This window comes from Crocuta crocuta, unplaced genomic scaffold, assembly GCF_008692635.1.
Source record: "Crocuta crocuta isolate KB4526 unplaced genomic scaffold, BGI_CrCroc_1.0 scaffold258, whole genome shotgun sequence".
In the NCBI taxonomy this organism is placed as follows: domain Eukaryota; kingdom Metazoa; phylum Chordata; class Mammalia; order Carnivora; family Hyaenidae; genus Crocuta; species Crocuta crocuta.
Window position 1 is genome coordinate 5,043,984 of NW_027532842.1, and position 14,599 is coordinate 5,058,582.

General features: G+C 45.1%; 1 protein-coding gene across 1 annotated transcript in view; it reads right to left on the bottom strand.

Moving 5' to 3' along the window:
* The window catches only part of ATP8A2 (ATPase phospholipid transporting 8A2), a 468,564-nt gene that overhangs the window by 404,665 nt on the left and 49,300 nt on the right, over positions 1-14,599 (bottom strand). Inside the window, exons 19-23 of the mRNA XM_077745423.1 lie at positions 14,251-14,320; positions 13,295-13,379; positions 12,226-12,365; positions 9,494-9,632; positions 1,774-1,838 (exon numbers count right to left, since the gene is read on the bottom strand). Coding sequence (XP_077601549.1) covers positions 1,774-1,838; positions 9,494-9,632; positions 12,226-12,365; positions 13,295-13,379; positions 14,251-14,320 — 499 coding nt within the window. The remainder of the gene's footprint in view (positions 1-1,773; positions 1,839-9,493; positions 9,633-12,225; positions 12,366-13,294; positions 13,380-14,250; positions 14,321-14,599) is intronic.

Genomic DNA, 14,599 nt, shown 5'->3' on the forward strand with positions numbered 1-14,599 from the left:
CCCACACAAAATAACAAATGTTGGTGAAGGTATGGAGACACTGGAACCCTCATTCACTGTTGGTGGGGATGTAAAATGGAGCAGCTGCTGTAGAAACAGCAAGGTAGTTCCTCAAAAAGTCAAACATAAAGCTATCACGTGATCCAGCAATTCCACCTCTGAGCAAATGCTCAAATAACTGAAGGGTCTTTAAGAGATAATTGCACACTCATGTTCACGGAAGCAGGATTCACAACAGCAAAAGGTGGAAACCACCCAAGTTTCCACTGACAAATAAATGGATAAACCATACGTGATCTATACATATAATAGAATATTATCCAGTCACAAAGGATGGAAAATCTGACATGAGCTATAAAATAGATGAATTGAGGGCCTTATGCTAAGTGAAGTAAACCAGTCACAAAAAGACAAATACGGTATGATTCCACTTATAGGATATACCCTAGTAGTCAAATTCATAGAGACAGAAAGCAGAATGGTGATCGCCAGGGGCTCACTGGGGAGGAAGTGAGGAGTAGCTGTTTTAGGGGGACGGAGTTTTAATTTTGTAAGATGCAAAGAGTTCTGGAGACAGACGGTGGTGATGACTGTACAACATATCGAATGCCATCAAACTGTATTCTTAATGCCTACGATGGCAAATTCTACGTGTGTTTCATCACAGTTTATATTATTTTATGTATTAATAATAATATATATTTCTAGTGATGAAGTTCAATAGAAAAGAATATACGCAAGCGGGATGCGGGTGCTCGAGAGAAGCCAACACTTGGGTACAAGGGAGGTTCTCCACTCCCCCAGAGCTGGAGACTTAGGGTCCAGGAAAGGAGGGATGACCAGGGAGTCTGGGCTTCGTGCAGGCAGTGACACGAACGAGGGTAAGAGGCACACGGAGACCGACCCTGAGGCTCCCAGCCACCGACCAGCACCCTGCAGGCACACACACTCGCCACCTGACTCCCACCTTTGGGCTCCTGAAGAGACAGAGTGTGTGTTGGCCTTCGCGGCAGGATTCATGGCCTCCCCGGTGTCCAACTATAAACATCTCTATACCATAGCTCCTCCTTTTCACTAACCCTGTCATCTGCTCCTAAAACAGGCTTTAAATATACTGCCTGAAGGGCGGCCCTGGGTTCCAGGCAGTAACAAGCCCTTGTTCTAAGTCCCGACAAATGGAGCTCCATTGTTCAGCTGAGATCTTCGTACCAAACTGCTTCTCAGGTCTCTAGTTAACCTCCAGTCAGTTCCCACCCTGGTCTTATCAGAGGCTTTAGGTCGTGCCCAAGTGGGTACAGGTCTCTAACACGATCAGAGAACTATGCCGCTCAATTCTGCATGAGCTAAGACATTGGAACGTCAGGGGAATCAAGTGCATGTGTTGCCTATTCCTACATAAATTCAAACCACTCTGGACCCTCGAATATTATCCTTATGTTACCGTCTGTGCTAGAAAGAAAATCCTACAAGTCTCGTCACTGACTCTGGAGTGAACCATCCCCACCAACGTCAATCACAGTAGGTCCCATCAACATTTTAAATGCACAATTCTAGGTGAACAAAGGAGAGCGCCTTTAAGCAGTGTTCCTAATTTGCTCTTTTGGTGTTTAAAGAATTTATTGACATCTGTTCATAAATAACAAAATACAGAGTAGCTTTAGAATTTTTAGTAAAAAAACAAACAAAAAACACCCTGATCAGTTATGGTAGAAATAAATATATGAAGAGTTTGGTACAGTAATAAACACATGTAACGTGTGAAAAACGACTTACATCCAGAGAATCCTCCTTCAGTAAGATGAGCGCCATATTTTGGGACACCAGCCGGCAGGAATAGCCTAAAGGAAGAGGAAGAAGCAACATTAGGGAGTTTATCATTCCTTCCACGAACTCATCACTTTTCAATAGCTGTGAAAATTCACCCTCCCTTCTTGGGTCTTATCGCCACTTTAAGCCTGTTGAGGAACGCAGAACAATCGGACAAGTATGAGGAACAGGAAAAGGGAGTTCTTTAGGCAGATTTCCATTCTTGCACACCACTTCAACAGAACTGGTTGGGTAGGTTTCCATAATTAACGGCTAAAAGACCTATGTGTCAATTTTCCGTGGATTCTTCCTCATCTTTGGAGAACACCAGGATAAGCCTGGGATTATCTTTAAAAAACAGCATGTTACGAAGACGCATGGAAGCTAACAGTGCTTACAAATCAGCATCCCTCATTTGTTTGTTTGAAAAAGTAGGTAATTCTCATGTAAGGTTTCAAAGGAATACTATCACACAACTGGGGAATCCCTCTTTCTACCCCAAGTTCAAAGCAGCACGCATTTCAAGAATTAAACCGGACTTTAAAAAAGAAGATTCCTTTGGAACAAAAAAGTACACGTTCCAATATTGATCCCTGTCAATAATTTCTGTCCTGTTTTTAAATAGTGATCTCTACAGGTTAAGCAAGATACTCTTCGACTTTACCTTCCAGGAGGTGAACATATTTTCATATATTCTCTGAACCACTTTCCTACTCAGGCTCTGCAGTCCACTTCCAAACATCTAGAGACACTCGGTGACTCCACAGAACAGGAGGAGAGCCCGGCCCCTGAAACCCAGGCACTGTGGGAAGGAGGCACCCCCAGCATATCCTAAGACCCGGATGTTTGTCAGGAGGCTACTCTCTCTTTCAAGCCACCCTCTACCCTCTCCAGTGCCCCTGGAGAGAGCTGGCGCTTTTTCTCACCCTTCATCTCAATCCATCTCTTTGAGAAAAGGCAAGGAAAGAATCCTCCGCCTCGAAAATTGGCCCTCACTGTGGTTTTTTTTTTTTTTCCCTTCAGCACCTGAAGATAATGGCTTAATGATTACAGAGACAGGAAACAAATCCAAATCATCACCACCGAGAATTACAATCTTCGAGCAAGTACCTGGGTGACGATCTCAAGGAAAGGGCTTAACCAGAGCTACTCCTCAATCTAGGAGGAGCCTAGATTCTTCTCCACAGAACAGCTAAAATATCCATTCCTACAGATGATATATTTAACTGAAAAGGGAGACAAGCATTTAACTAATGGGCCAGTCCCAGAACTATTGCATTTATGTGACAATTCTACTCAGCAGGGCTTTTTTTCAGGTTGAAGAAACCCTATTAAAAGGCACCAGACTCTAAGACACACAAAAATTAAGACCAGGAAGAACCTTTTGTTTTTTGTTTTGAGGAAAAAGACAGTAAGTATTTGTTTCTTTTGGAATGTACAAAGTAGATCCTTCACTAACGATGGTCATTTCAGAAGAATATTTTACACATCACCTTAGAACATGAGTCTTAAAGCACAAACTTAGGGCTTTTAATCCAAATATTTTTTAAAAGCCATACCATAAAGATCTAGTCCAGACCATTAACAACGGTTACCTCAAGGGAATGAAATTATTTCACTTGTTAAAACCACTACACATTTTAAAAACTAAAACTGAAGAATTGAAAATCATAATACCACATGGCCAAGTACCTGTTTAACCTAGAAGACCAGAAAAGAAAAGGCGGGGGAGGCCCTGAAACAATTTTCTACACACGCTCAAACTTGTTCAAGTCTGTATTTTAACAATAGTGAGGAGTTAAAAATCAGACTTTCCCAGAATGCTTCTCAAAGTCCTGCCTGATAGGACTGATATCAGTGAAGTCTTTGTTTACCATTAAAATTTTACAAATGCATTCTTCCTTCCTGTTAATTCTTAGATTAGGCCCAGAAGGGAGGTCTACGCTTTACTTTCATTTACAAAAGGCAATGGTGCACCTTAAATTATTTCCCGCTATGGTAGGCTTACTCTTTCTTTATATCCCCAGAGTCCTCCGGTAACTTCAGGCAACAGGGACTGTTACAAATTTAGTATAACTAATGCGAAAGGATTTGCTGGTAGGTTCTGATTTGAACAACAGCTGCCGCGGCGAGCTGTAGTTTTTAAGCCCTAGCTTGCTGCTTTATTTTATATTTTTCAGTTTACGCAAAATGCTGTTTGACAACGGAAGCTGCACAAAGAGATTGTGGAAAAACTCTTAAATAGTTTTCTAGCCGTTGCAGGGAAGAGGGCAATAAATAAAGGCCCCGACACTTCTGTGGATTTAAATATACAAAACTAAATGTTTCTGGAACTTTTTTTTTTTAATTCAGAAAATGAAGTGAGATTCCACTTAGAGAATTATCACACAAAACACCTGCACTAGACAGAACATGGAAATTTAACACAGTTAATTGTGACTTAGCTAATGTGGCAAATTAAATTATGTCAACCCCAGTTTGGTGTGCTTTATTTCTAATGTTTGTGGATAAAATGAGATCAACTCTTGGAGAAGAGCCAGGTATGAAATGTCAATCCACACTTGTAAATTGAGGTCTAGCTCTTTAATCTTGCAATCTAACAAAACGACCATAAAATCACTGAGAGGAGAACCTCGGGGATTTCACTTTTCACTGCGGCTAAAATTAACAGCACACTGCACAAGTGTTTAGTCTTTCTACTACCTGAGTGTAATCAACATCCAAAGAAATCAAAATGTTTCAGACCCTATGGTACTTGGAGCAGGGCTTCATTTTAAGAAAATAAGCATCCACACTAGAAAGTATCACCAAACCAAATCTCTCAGATTCTGTAATTGGTCTCTTTCTTTTTTGAGATTACCTCACATCGTCAAAGATACCTAAGTCCAGATTTCTCTGGAGACATTTCTAGAAGGGTCAGGAACACTTTATCCTTACAAACCATGAATCTGAGGCTCCAATTCATCAAGCTACTCATCACTGGGATTCTGCAGGGTTCCAAACCCTCAGGAAGCGTGTTGTTGGAACTAAATATTTTCAGAGAGAATCTGATCAAAATTTGAGAATAAACGTATGAAACACACGATCAAAGAGGATATTCTTGATCTATTCCAGATGGGGTCCAAGAAGCTCCGTACAGAGTCCTTTGTCATCCAGAGAACCAGGGAGCGAAGGACTCACCCCCAGAACCACACACCTGGGCACCCTTCCCTCCAGATCCTTTTCAGGAAAACTCCACTATGTGGAGGCGCACAGGACCTCAGCCTTGCCTCACAAACGCCTCCTGCCACCAAACTGGGCCATCCTGACCTATTTTAGGCTCAGACTTTTCTTTTTTTTTTTTTTTTTTTTCCTCTTGAAGGCTCCAGTTTGAACACTAGCTCATCCACAAAGCCTTCCCTTGTCTTTTTCGGCTCAGGTATTTTTTCCTTCCGGGAAGTAAATATCAAGTATCACAGGTACACGCTCAGATTTTCAGCATCTTCCACAACTGGGACCTGGGCTCCATTACTTGGTACTTCTGTGCCTCAGTTGTCTCTTTAAAAGGGAGGCAATGGCCATCTCAGAGGAATCAGCGGACATAAGAGGGTCAGCACAGTCTTCGCAGAGTATAGGCAACATTCACTCAAGTTCACTATTTTTAACACCTGTCATGCCTCACGTCTAGGCCGGGCAATTAGTACTTTCTCATCATCTAGTTCACTCTCTGTTTTATCTCAGAATTAAGTCGCTCCCCAATTCGGGAAAGCAAGTCCCTGAGCCTGTGGCAGGACATCTGGCAACAACACCAGCTGCGGGTAATCAAGAATGTATCCGACTTTTCTGTGAAAAACCACCACTCAGACGGAGACCACCACCAGACACGCCCAGCTTCACTGAAAACAAAAACCTGTCTCCCTTTCAACGGGGACTAATAGGATAAGCAGGCACCCGATTTCCTTGCTTTTAAAAATTAAACTTCTAAGACTCTAAGAAATGGCTTAAAGGCATTAAATGATGAGTAAAATAAAATGGCGGGAGGAGGGCACGGGGTCACAGCTTAGCACTGGTTTACAGCGAACGCTCTTTCCCGCTTAACGGCTTTGGAATGGAACACACACTAGGGTTTTGTTCTCATTCATCCTGCCTCCACTAGAATAAGAAAATTACAGATTCTAGGTCTTCACATCTATTTAATAGACCTTCTAGCCAGGGGTCATAAGGAAATGACACAACTCACAAAGGCTACATCTGAAATTTCACTTTAGACTACAGATGCCAAATTTTTAGGCAAAAAAAGAAAATTGCCAACTCCTTGGAACGCAGCTAGTTAGCATAAATTCAAGCCCGGAGCAGCGGGAGTCTGGCATTGTGCCAGTTCCCAGCCACCTAAACCCACAGGCAGGAGGACTATCCATATAGTACTCACTGGCTCCGAAGACACACAAGTATCCTGGAACTTAATTTGACTAAATATGTCCAAGGGATGGCCTAAAAGTTACATTTCAGAAATATTTCTGAAAGCACGACAGATAAACGCTGCAGAGAGCTAACAACCCAAAACACCTACCGTCATTTCTAAAGGTGAATGCTTACTCTACGTACCACCGAGGAAATGTTACCAAGCTGTCAAGAGGCAACAATCCTAAGACATCCCAATTTCAGGACGCGGCCGTGTGACGCCAACAATGTGCCTCTCGGAACGGAGGATACATGGTACCCTTCTCCCTCAGCCTTCAGATTGCAGACAACAGATTTATGAGAGCTATGTGAATCTGCGTAAAATGAGCCCCGCACCAGAACCGAGGGGCCCTGAGACCTCATGCTAGCTTGGTCATTAAATACAACGTAACTTTCATAAACACTGAATTTCCCCTTTGAGCCAGAAGACCGTTCGGATGTAAAGACCGGAAATGGGGCCGGAAGGCACTCCTAGCAGAGCGCTGGCCCTCGGCACACATTCCATTCGTTTGCTCTCTTGTCCTTCCTTCACAAAGAAGCAGAACTCCAGACAGTTCATCTTCTTCCCAAATATCCCTGGAGTATCCGAAAATGCACACCGGGTGCAGTAAAATGCAGAGGATTTCCAGCAAGTATTACGGAAGACAGATCAATAGTGGCTCAGATTCCTGGGGCCAGGAGGAACGTGCGACGAGTCAACAGGCACACAGTCCATACTGTGTCTGGAGCACGACCTCGTGCTGCTTATAGCTGTCACCTGTGGTCTGGCGTGGGCAAGTCTAAGACGGCGTCTGGACGTCTACACTTCACTGAGCCTTCTGCACCACTTTCAGGCTCAACAGATAGCCTAAATCAGAAAGTGACATTCAACCCACCACCACCACCCGACACGACCCAGGATTACCAGTGAGTTCTGAATGCAAAGTGAAGAAGTAACTCAGCCAGAGCTCTTTCAAAGAACATCAGTCCCCTGGCCGTTGGATGCATAATTAGTAACACCAAAGATCAGACTGATTTCTGAGACAGTAGAAAAAATGGGAGTAGAAAAACCCTCCAGAATACAAGACTTTGGCGAAGTCCTCAGCTTATATACAAAGAGGAGGCATCATCATCATGTGGTCTTGTGGAGGATTTGCTCAGTCAAGGTCAATTTTAAATATCTAATGGCTATGAATGCTTCTGGTAGCCAAACTACAAATGCTGCTGTACTTTCACAAAAAAGCACAAACTACTATCACCACTATTTTGACAAACTCTTCAGATAGGTTTTCAATGATCTCATAAGACTCAGAGAAACTTCACCACATTCAAATCAAACTTTTCTTTATGAATGATAATCCCTTTGTGTTCGTTCTGAGTTGACGTTGAAGCCTTTGATTTCATTTGTGTTTGTTCTCAACTCCTCCAGACCCTAAGAGAACGAAAGGATTAAGCAGGAAAAGGGGCATGTGTGCTGCCTAAGGACAGGGTGCTTTGGCGGAGAGGCCATGAGAGAGACAGTGGCCTTTTTCCAGCCAGCACACTCACACTCTCTTCTTGCAGCAAACACAAGACAGCCCTTAAGGAAGCCGTCTGGGGCTCGGGGTATAAAGCGGTCATCAGTCTAGCAGGGACACTCAAACTCTGTTTTCTAGATCTTCTCCCTGCAGTACAGTTTTACCTCAGCGGTTACGCACTTCTTTGACATTGCTCTAAGACAGCAGAAAGCACACCCCTAAATGTTCAGTATTTGGGGGCAGCAATCCACTTGATATGCCCTATATGAACACAAGGAGCCACATATCAGTAGCAGGTATTTTAACCCAAACTTTATGGGAAATTACACCTGAAGAGACAACATATATATGTATATGGGGGGGGAGGGACATTATACCAAAAGCACACGTTTACCTTTATTTTACAAAATGTTGATACCACCAAAGGGCTACAAGCTAGGGACTTTTATTTTATAGCAGTAGTGAGGGATCTGCATAGAAATAGCATCCTCTTTTGTCCAGAAAGATGCACTTGAAAGACACCGCAAATTGGTAGGCAATGTCTATACCTGAAGCTTCAGAGATGGTATGTGAATCACCTGTCACTCGCCTGGGACTTGAATTTCAGTTGTGTGGGGGCCCAACTTGCATGTGACTAGCCACAACCTTGATAAATGATTAAAGGAACCTTGACTATTAGAAAAGCAAAGTCACTTCAGGGGTAAGTACTGACTATAGCTGTGCTTCTCTGAGAGCGCGGATTCAAAAGAAAAGGGCCACCGCTGGATTCAGTTGATAATATTCCAAGGAGACCACGCCAAACGGGACAAGAGTAACTTAAATGTGGATGTCCCAGGATGTTTCTTCCAGAAGACAGCTGTGACACAGAGCCTATTTCCACAGAGATGCTGTGAGTCACATGGTCCTCACACTCATCGGATCACATACAGAGATCCACCACGTAACTTACGCCATCAAAATGAGATCTTCTAAACTGAGTCATTTCAACTCCTTTCAAACTCAAAGAGTGCCTCTTTAACATTAAAGAAGTTATTTGGACTTAAAACTCCCTTTCTTCTTCAATTTTCCCTTTCTGTGGTGTTTAGCAAGCAAAGAGGTTACCAACCCAGACAGGGAAAGGAAAGAAAGGCACAGCACTCTTAGAGAATCCATCAGGTGGTAAGATCATCCCGTGGTCGTAGTTCTTTAAAATTATAATGCACATTAAACTCAGTGAGGGGCACCTGGGTGGTTCAGTCGGATGGACTCTCATGGTCCATGAGTTTGAGCCCTGCGTCAGGCTCTGGGCTGACACCTCAGAGCCTAGATCCTGGAGCCTGCTCTGATTCTGTGTGTCCCTCTGTCTCTGTCCCTCCCCTGCTTGGGCTCTGTCTCCTGCACTCACTCTCTCTCACTCATACTCTCTCTTTCTCGCTCTTAAAAAACAAATAATAATTAAAATAAATAAATAACTCTGTGAAAACATGATCTTAGCCCCAGAGTAAAATTTTGTGAAGGTGGTAAGAAAAAAGTTTTCAAATCTTGGATTCTGTATTCTATATAAGTTTATATAGATTTCAGGGAGACCTCATTGGTTCAAGGTTTATTACAGACAGATGAGGCCTATAAGAGCATCTTCCTTTGATTTAGGGAAAACTTGCCCTTGCCTTAAACCATCATCTGTCAATGTCTCCGAGGAAGCCCGAGGCACTTCTATGAGACGCTCTGCCAACAGTACAAAACCAGCAACAGGAAATTTTAAAATGAATTACCTATATTAATTGCAGTTTCTTGTTTGTCTCCCGTCAACACCCATATTTTAATCTCTGCCTTCAGGAGCGTGGCTATGGTTTCTGGAACACCTGCCTGAAGGCGGTCTTCTATGGCTGTGGCTCCAAGTAACAGTAAATTCTAGATTGAAAAATAACATCAGTTACAGATCAGTACATACTTAAGAGGAGTAGGAATGACAGAACAGACCCAAAAAGGCAGCTGAAATGTCAACAGTTCTTTCATTTCCTCTGCATTAAGCCTTTGTCTGCAAATAATTAATGATGCTTGATGCACTGCATTTCAAGACTATTTGCAATTTTAGATCCCCTCACAACACAGAGGCAGCCCAGGATTCATCCTTTACTTCGCGGTCCACGGGCGTGTGAAAACAGCAGTAAGCAGTAAGCCTAGCAGTAAGGCTTATGGGCACGCCATCCTGAGGACACTCAGTACGTGAGCCCTCCCCTCCCGCTCCACTGACGAGCCAAGGACCCGCTGTGTAATAGTTAACACAGAAGCAAAATGGATTCTAGAGAACAACACTCATCTGGCAATAGAGAGCTAAGAGATGGTGGATGCTAACAATTTAACAGCCAAAGAAAAAAATATCCAAGTATTTCAAGATTGAGGAGCCAGGACGTGTCACCCCTGTTAAACTTCTTCCAGGCCCTCAAAGGGTTAGTTCACAGTGAGGGCGAGTATGGAGGCCCCTTGCCTGCCAGTCTGGCAGATTCCACAGCCCCTGCCCGGAGAGCCCGCTAACCACTCACCTACCTTCCCTGCGTCTCTCCAGGACAGAGTACCTTAGCTTGATTACCTGCTTGTGGGAAAAGCTTCCACGTGTGCTTGGTACCATTGGCACCACATGGGCACATTGCCCACCTGATGCTTTCTGCCTGCCTCCTTCAAGCTCTTTTGTTTTGTTTTTTTAAGTAGACCTCATGCCCAGAACGGAGCCCAGTGCAGGGCCTGAACTCACATCTCAGAGATCAAAACTGGAACTAAGATCAAGAGTCAGATGCTTGGGGGCTCCCTGGGTCGCTCAGTCGGTTGAGCGTCCAACTTTGGCTCAGGTCACGATCATCCGGTTTGTGAGTTCGAGCCCCCTGTCAGGTTCTATGCTGACAGCTCAGAGCCTGGAGGCTGCTTCAGATTCTGGGTCTCCCTCTCTCTCTGACCTTCTCCTGCTCCCATTCTGTCTCTGTCTCTCAAAAATAAATAAATGTTAAAAAGAGGGAGATGCTTAAGTGACTGAGCCACGCAGATGCCACTATTTAATCATTTTCTAATTTTAAAGTAATTTTGGGTATACCAGTAAAGCAAAGCAAAGGTACACTTGAATTTTGTTCTCCTCCTACCAAATTCTATTAAATGACAAGTAAATATAAAACTCAAGCAAAAATGGAATATAAAAAAAATCCACGAATAATTTTTCAAAACACCAAGAAGGAAAAAAGCAAATGACTTCAGAGTTCGGGAAACTGGAAAATGGATGGCCAATTGTGGCTAACATGAAACAGAACAAGGTGAAATCCAGCTCCCAGTCCGAGGGAATCCAATATCTAGAAAGCTACCTGACGCCTGGGGATAAACTGAAAAGAACAGCAACAACAACAAAAATCAAAGTTGGCAATACAAAGCAGCAATGGCAAAGGTAGCTACTATTAGGGCGCCTGGGTGGCTGAGTCAGTTAAGTGGCCGACTTCGGCTCAGGTCATGATCTCATGGTTTGTGGGTTCGAGCCCCGCGTCGGGCTCTGTGCTGACAGCTCAGAGCCTGGATCCCGTTTCGGATTCTGTGTCTCCCTCTCTCTCTCTGACCCTCCCCTGCTCATGCTCTCACTCATGCTCTCTCTCTCTCTCAGAAATAAATTAGAAAACATTAAAAAAAAAAAAAGGTAGCTATTAGAATAAGTGTGCAAATTCTCAGAATGAACAATGTCCAACCAGCCTGTGAACTCTGATCCACGTAACTCATGTAACTCAATAGGGTGAGCTAAGCTCACTAAGCCTAATCTTAGGTAAACCCAGAAAGTCACTGACACAGTTTTTGACCTGATACTTCTTAAAATACCATTAACACTTAGCCGAAAGGGGTCCAATCTTTCAGGTAGCCCATCAAAACTAAGTGTTTCTTGGGGCACCTGGGTGGCTCAGTCAGTTGAGCATGTGACACTGGCTCAGGTCATGATCTTGTGGTTTGTGGGTTTGATCCCCATATCAGGATCCATGCTGACAGCAGAGCCTGCTTGGGATTCTCTGTCTCCCTCTCTCTCTCTGCCCCTCCCCTGTTTGTGTGCGCTCGCTCTTGCTCGCTCGCTCTCTCTACCTCTCCCAAAATAAATAAACAAACTTTTAAAACAGAAGAAAAAAATCTAAATGTTTCTTAAAGCAAAGAAAGCCATCATTAAAAGCTAATGGTTAAGGGGCACCTGGGGGACTCAGTTGATTAAGCCAACTGACTCTTGATTGTTAGCTCAGGTCATGATCTCAGGGTCATGAGATCAAGCCCTGTGTCGGGCACAGCGCTGAGTATGCTCACCACCGGGTGTGGGGCCTGCTTCGGATTCATTCTCTCAAACTCCCTCTCCCTCCCTTTGTTCCTTCCCCTCCCCCTCCCCCATGCACACATGCTCTCTGCTATAGAGCTGAAGAGTTCCTGTCCAAAGACTTTGTTCAGTACGTGATGGAGCCCTCCCTGGACACATAACAAGGGTACTGCGTGCAGTTACCTTCTCTATGATCTCATAGCACTCTTCCAACCGCTGAGCTCGGTCTTTCAAGATGGTGCTGGCTTCCTGATAGACTTTCAGCCACTCCTCATACTCATGCTCAGAGAGGTCAGCGTAAGCCACACAGAGAGTTCTCAAGCCTGCAAAACAGCCACGGCGTACCCAGTGATGCAAACAAGCAGGACACCTTCCCTCTGAGGGGACACCATGTGGCCCCAGCATACTCAAGCCAATTAAACTATCTGCTGTTTAGGTCACTAATCCACGTTCCACTCATCGGAAACGGGAATGTAGGAACAAGTCTACCACATTTGGCTATAAGCCACGTCGTATATAAAGTGGAGAGGCCCGGAGCAGCGAGGAGCCGTGAATGTGGACTCCCTACAGCAGAGCCGCACAGGAGCTGGGCGTGATCCACACGCCCCTGCGCCGCAGGCAGGTGGCAGCGCAGAGAGGCGGCGGCAGTACATTTCAGGACGGCAATAAAGGCCCAACGTGCTATCACATGGAAGATCCAGGCTCCCAAGCAGACACACGTGCACACACACGCTTGCAGCCAGAGGAGTGCACGAGCCAAGAGAGCAGCACGCAGCACGTAGGCTCCAACCCCCGTCGTATTGACTTGCTGGAATTTCTGACATCAGTGTCATTTGAGGCCTTTCAGAGGGCTCCTTCCCTATGCTCTGTGGATACAATGAGTTACTGTTTCTTCAGGTCCCGGATCCACCAGCGTCACGAGGATGAAAAGAGGTCAAGGAAACGAGGACATGGGTTTTGGGAGAACGGGAACATTCACGACAGAATGATCTACACATTGTGTGCGGCCTGCCAGTTCCTTTCATACTTCACAGTCCCACGGGTACCTCGGTGTGGACTCTCACGCACCTCACGTCACTGCACGTGGCGGGGCGGGGGGGGGGGGGCACAAGGCAAGGACACTCCCAGGAAGCAAGCCAAGTACGGCACGACACGGACACGTCCGTTCAGACCATGACCCCCAAGCGTCAGCCACAAACGCTTCAAAGTACAACTTGAGTGGCTGAAAGCAACATGCCCCGATCGCACTTACCTTCCGTGGCAAAGTATTCCAGGTGGCACAGTGTTTCTTCCATGTATTTTGAGTCTTTTGAAAGCCTCTCAAAAATTACATTATCCTATAAAGTAGAGAAACATTGTGACTGGCAAACCTTGAAGTCAACCTTCCGGTCCGCATTCTAAGCCAGCGTGCAGGAGAATACTCGAGTGGGCAAGCAGGAACACGGTTCTCAGCCAGAGTCGCTCACGAGCTCTGGAAAATACATCGGGTCCGGAGGTGTCCAGACAGACACTTGTCGGGGAGAACCGTAAGCGTCAAGGGAACGATCAGGGATATGATGGTCCCTACATTTACCCGGATTTGCAAAATACAGACTGATGTGTATAACACCTTTGTGCCCAAGTGCAAAGAGTAGCACGCGCATCCGAAACTGCTCAAATACACTCTGGCTTCCTGACGCTGCAGGAGCTCCAAGCCAGGGAGGGCGCAGCCCACCAGGCACTGACCCCAGTTCAGCTGCGCAACACTGAGAAACACAGCTCAGAACAGTTCTCTGTGATGAAAATACAAGGCACAACAACTACAAATAGCTGTTTGAGAACGCACAGGCGCACACACACACGCACACACAATCTCAGAGTACTTAAAAGAGGATCACAGGTCAGTATGAACCGTTCGATCTTCCCCATGTCACAACATAATGGCAAAAAGACTACCATCAGAAGTCACATGTGACTCGCATGACACGGCAAGCTGCGGTCTCTGAAACCAACTCCTCGCCAAAAGGAAGCCTTTCAGGGGCCATGGTTGCCACGCTGGCCTGAACTGCCATGACCTCCAGTGGGCCCTTCCTACCAAGTCCGCATTACGGCTGATCTGAAAGAGCCTTTCGGCCTTGGGCACAATCACTGACAGCGGTCAGGAGAAGCAGGCTCACGAAGTAGCCGCCAAGGGCACCTTGCAACATGAGACGCTTAGCCGGTACTTACAGCCCCCTTACAGTAGAGTCGAAGTTGGCCTGAAGGAGTTCGAACAATTACAGACATTCTTTTTCTGTCACTGTAAGAGTAGAGGGGGAAAAAGCAAAGTTACCACTGGTCTGTATCCCAGGACCCACGTCCTGTGGCGACGCACCGAACACATCAAGCAATGATCTGGCAGTCCTAAAGCTGGAGCAGCTCCATTTTCCTCCAGAGTTGGGCTTTAATTGTATACCTCCCCCTCTTTTTGTGTATGCATAATGGAGATACACCTATTTTTCCCTGCCATGGAAACTCACTAATACAGCTATTTATAGCAGGAGCACCGAAACAGAAAACTGGACCATCTGCTATGCAC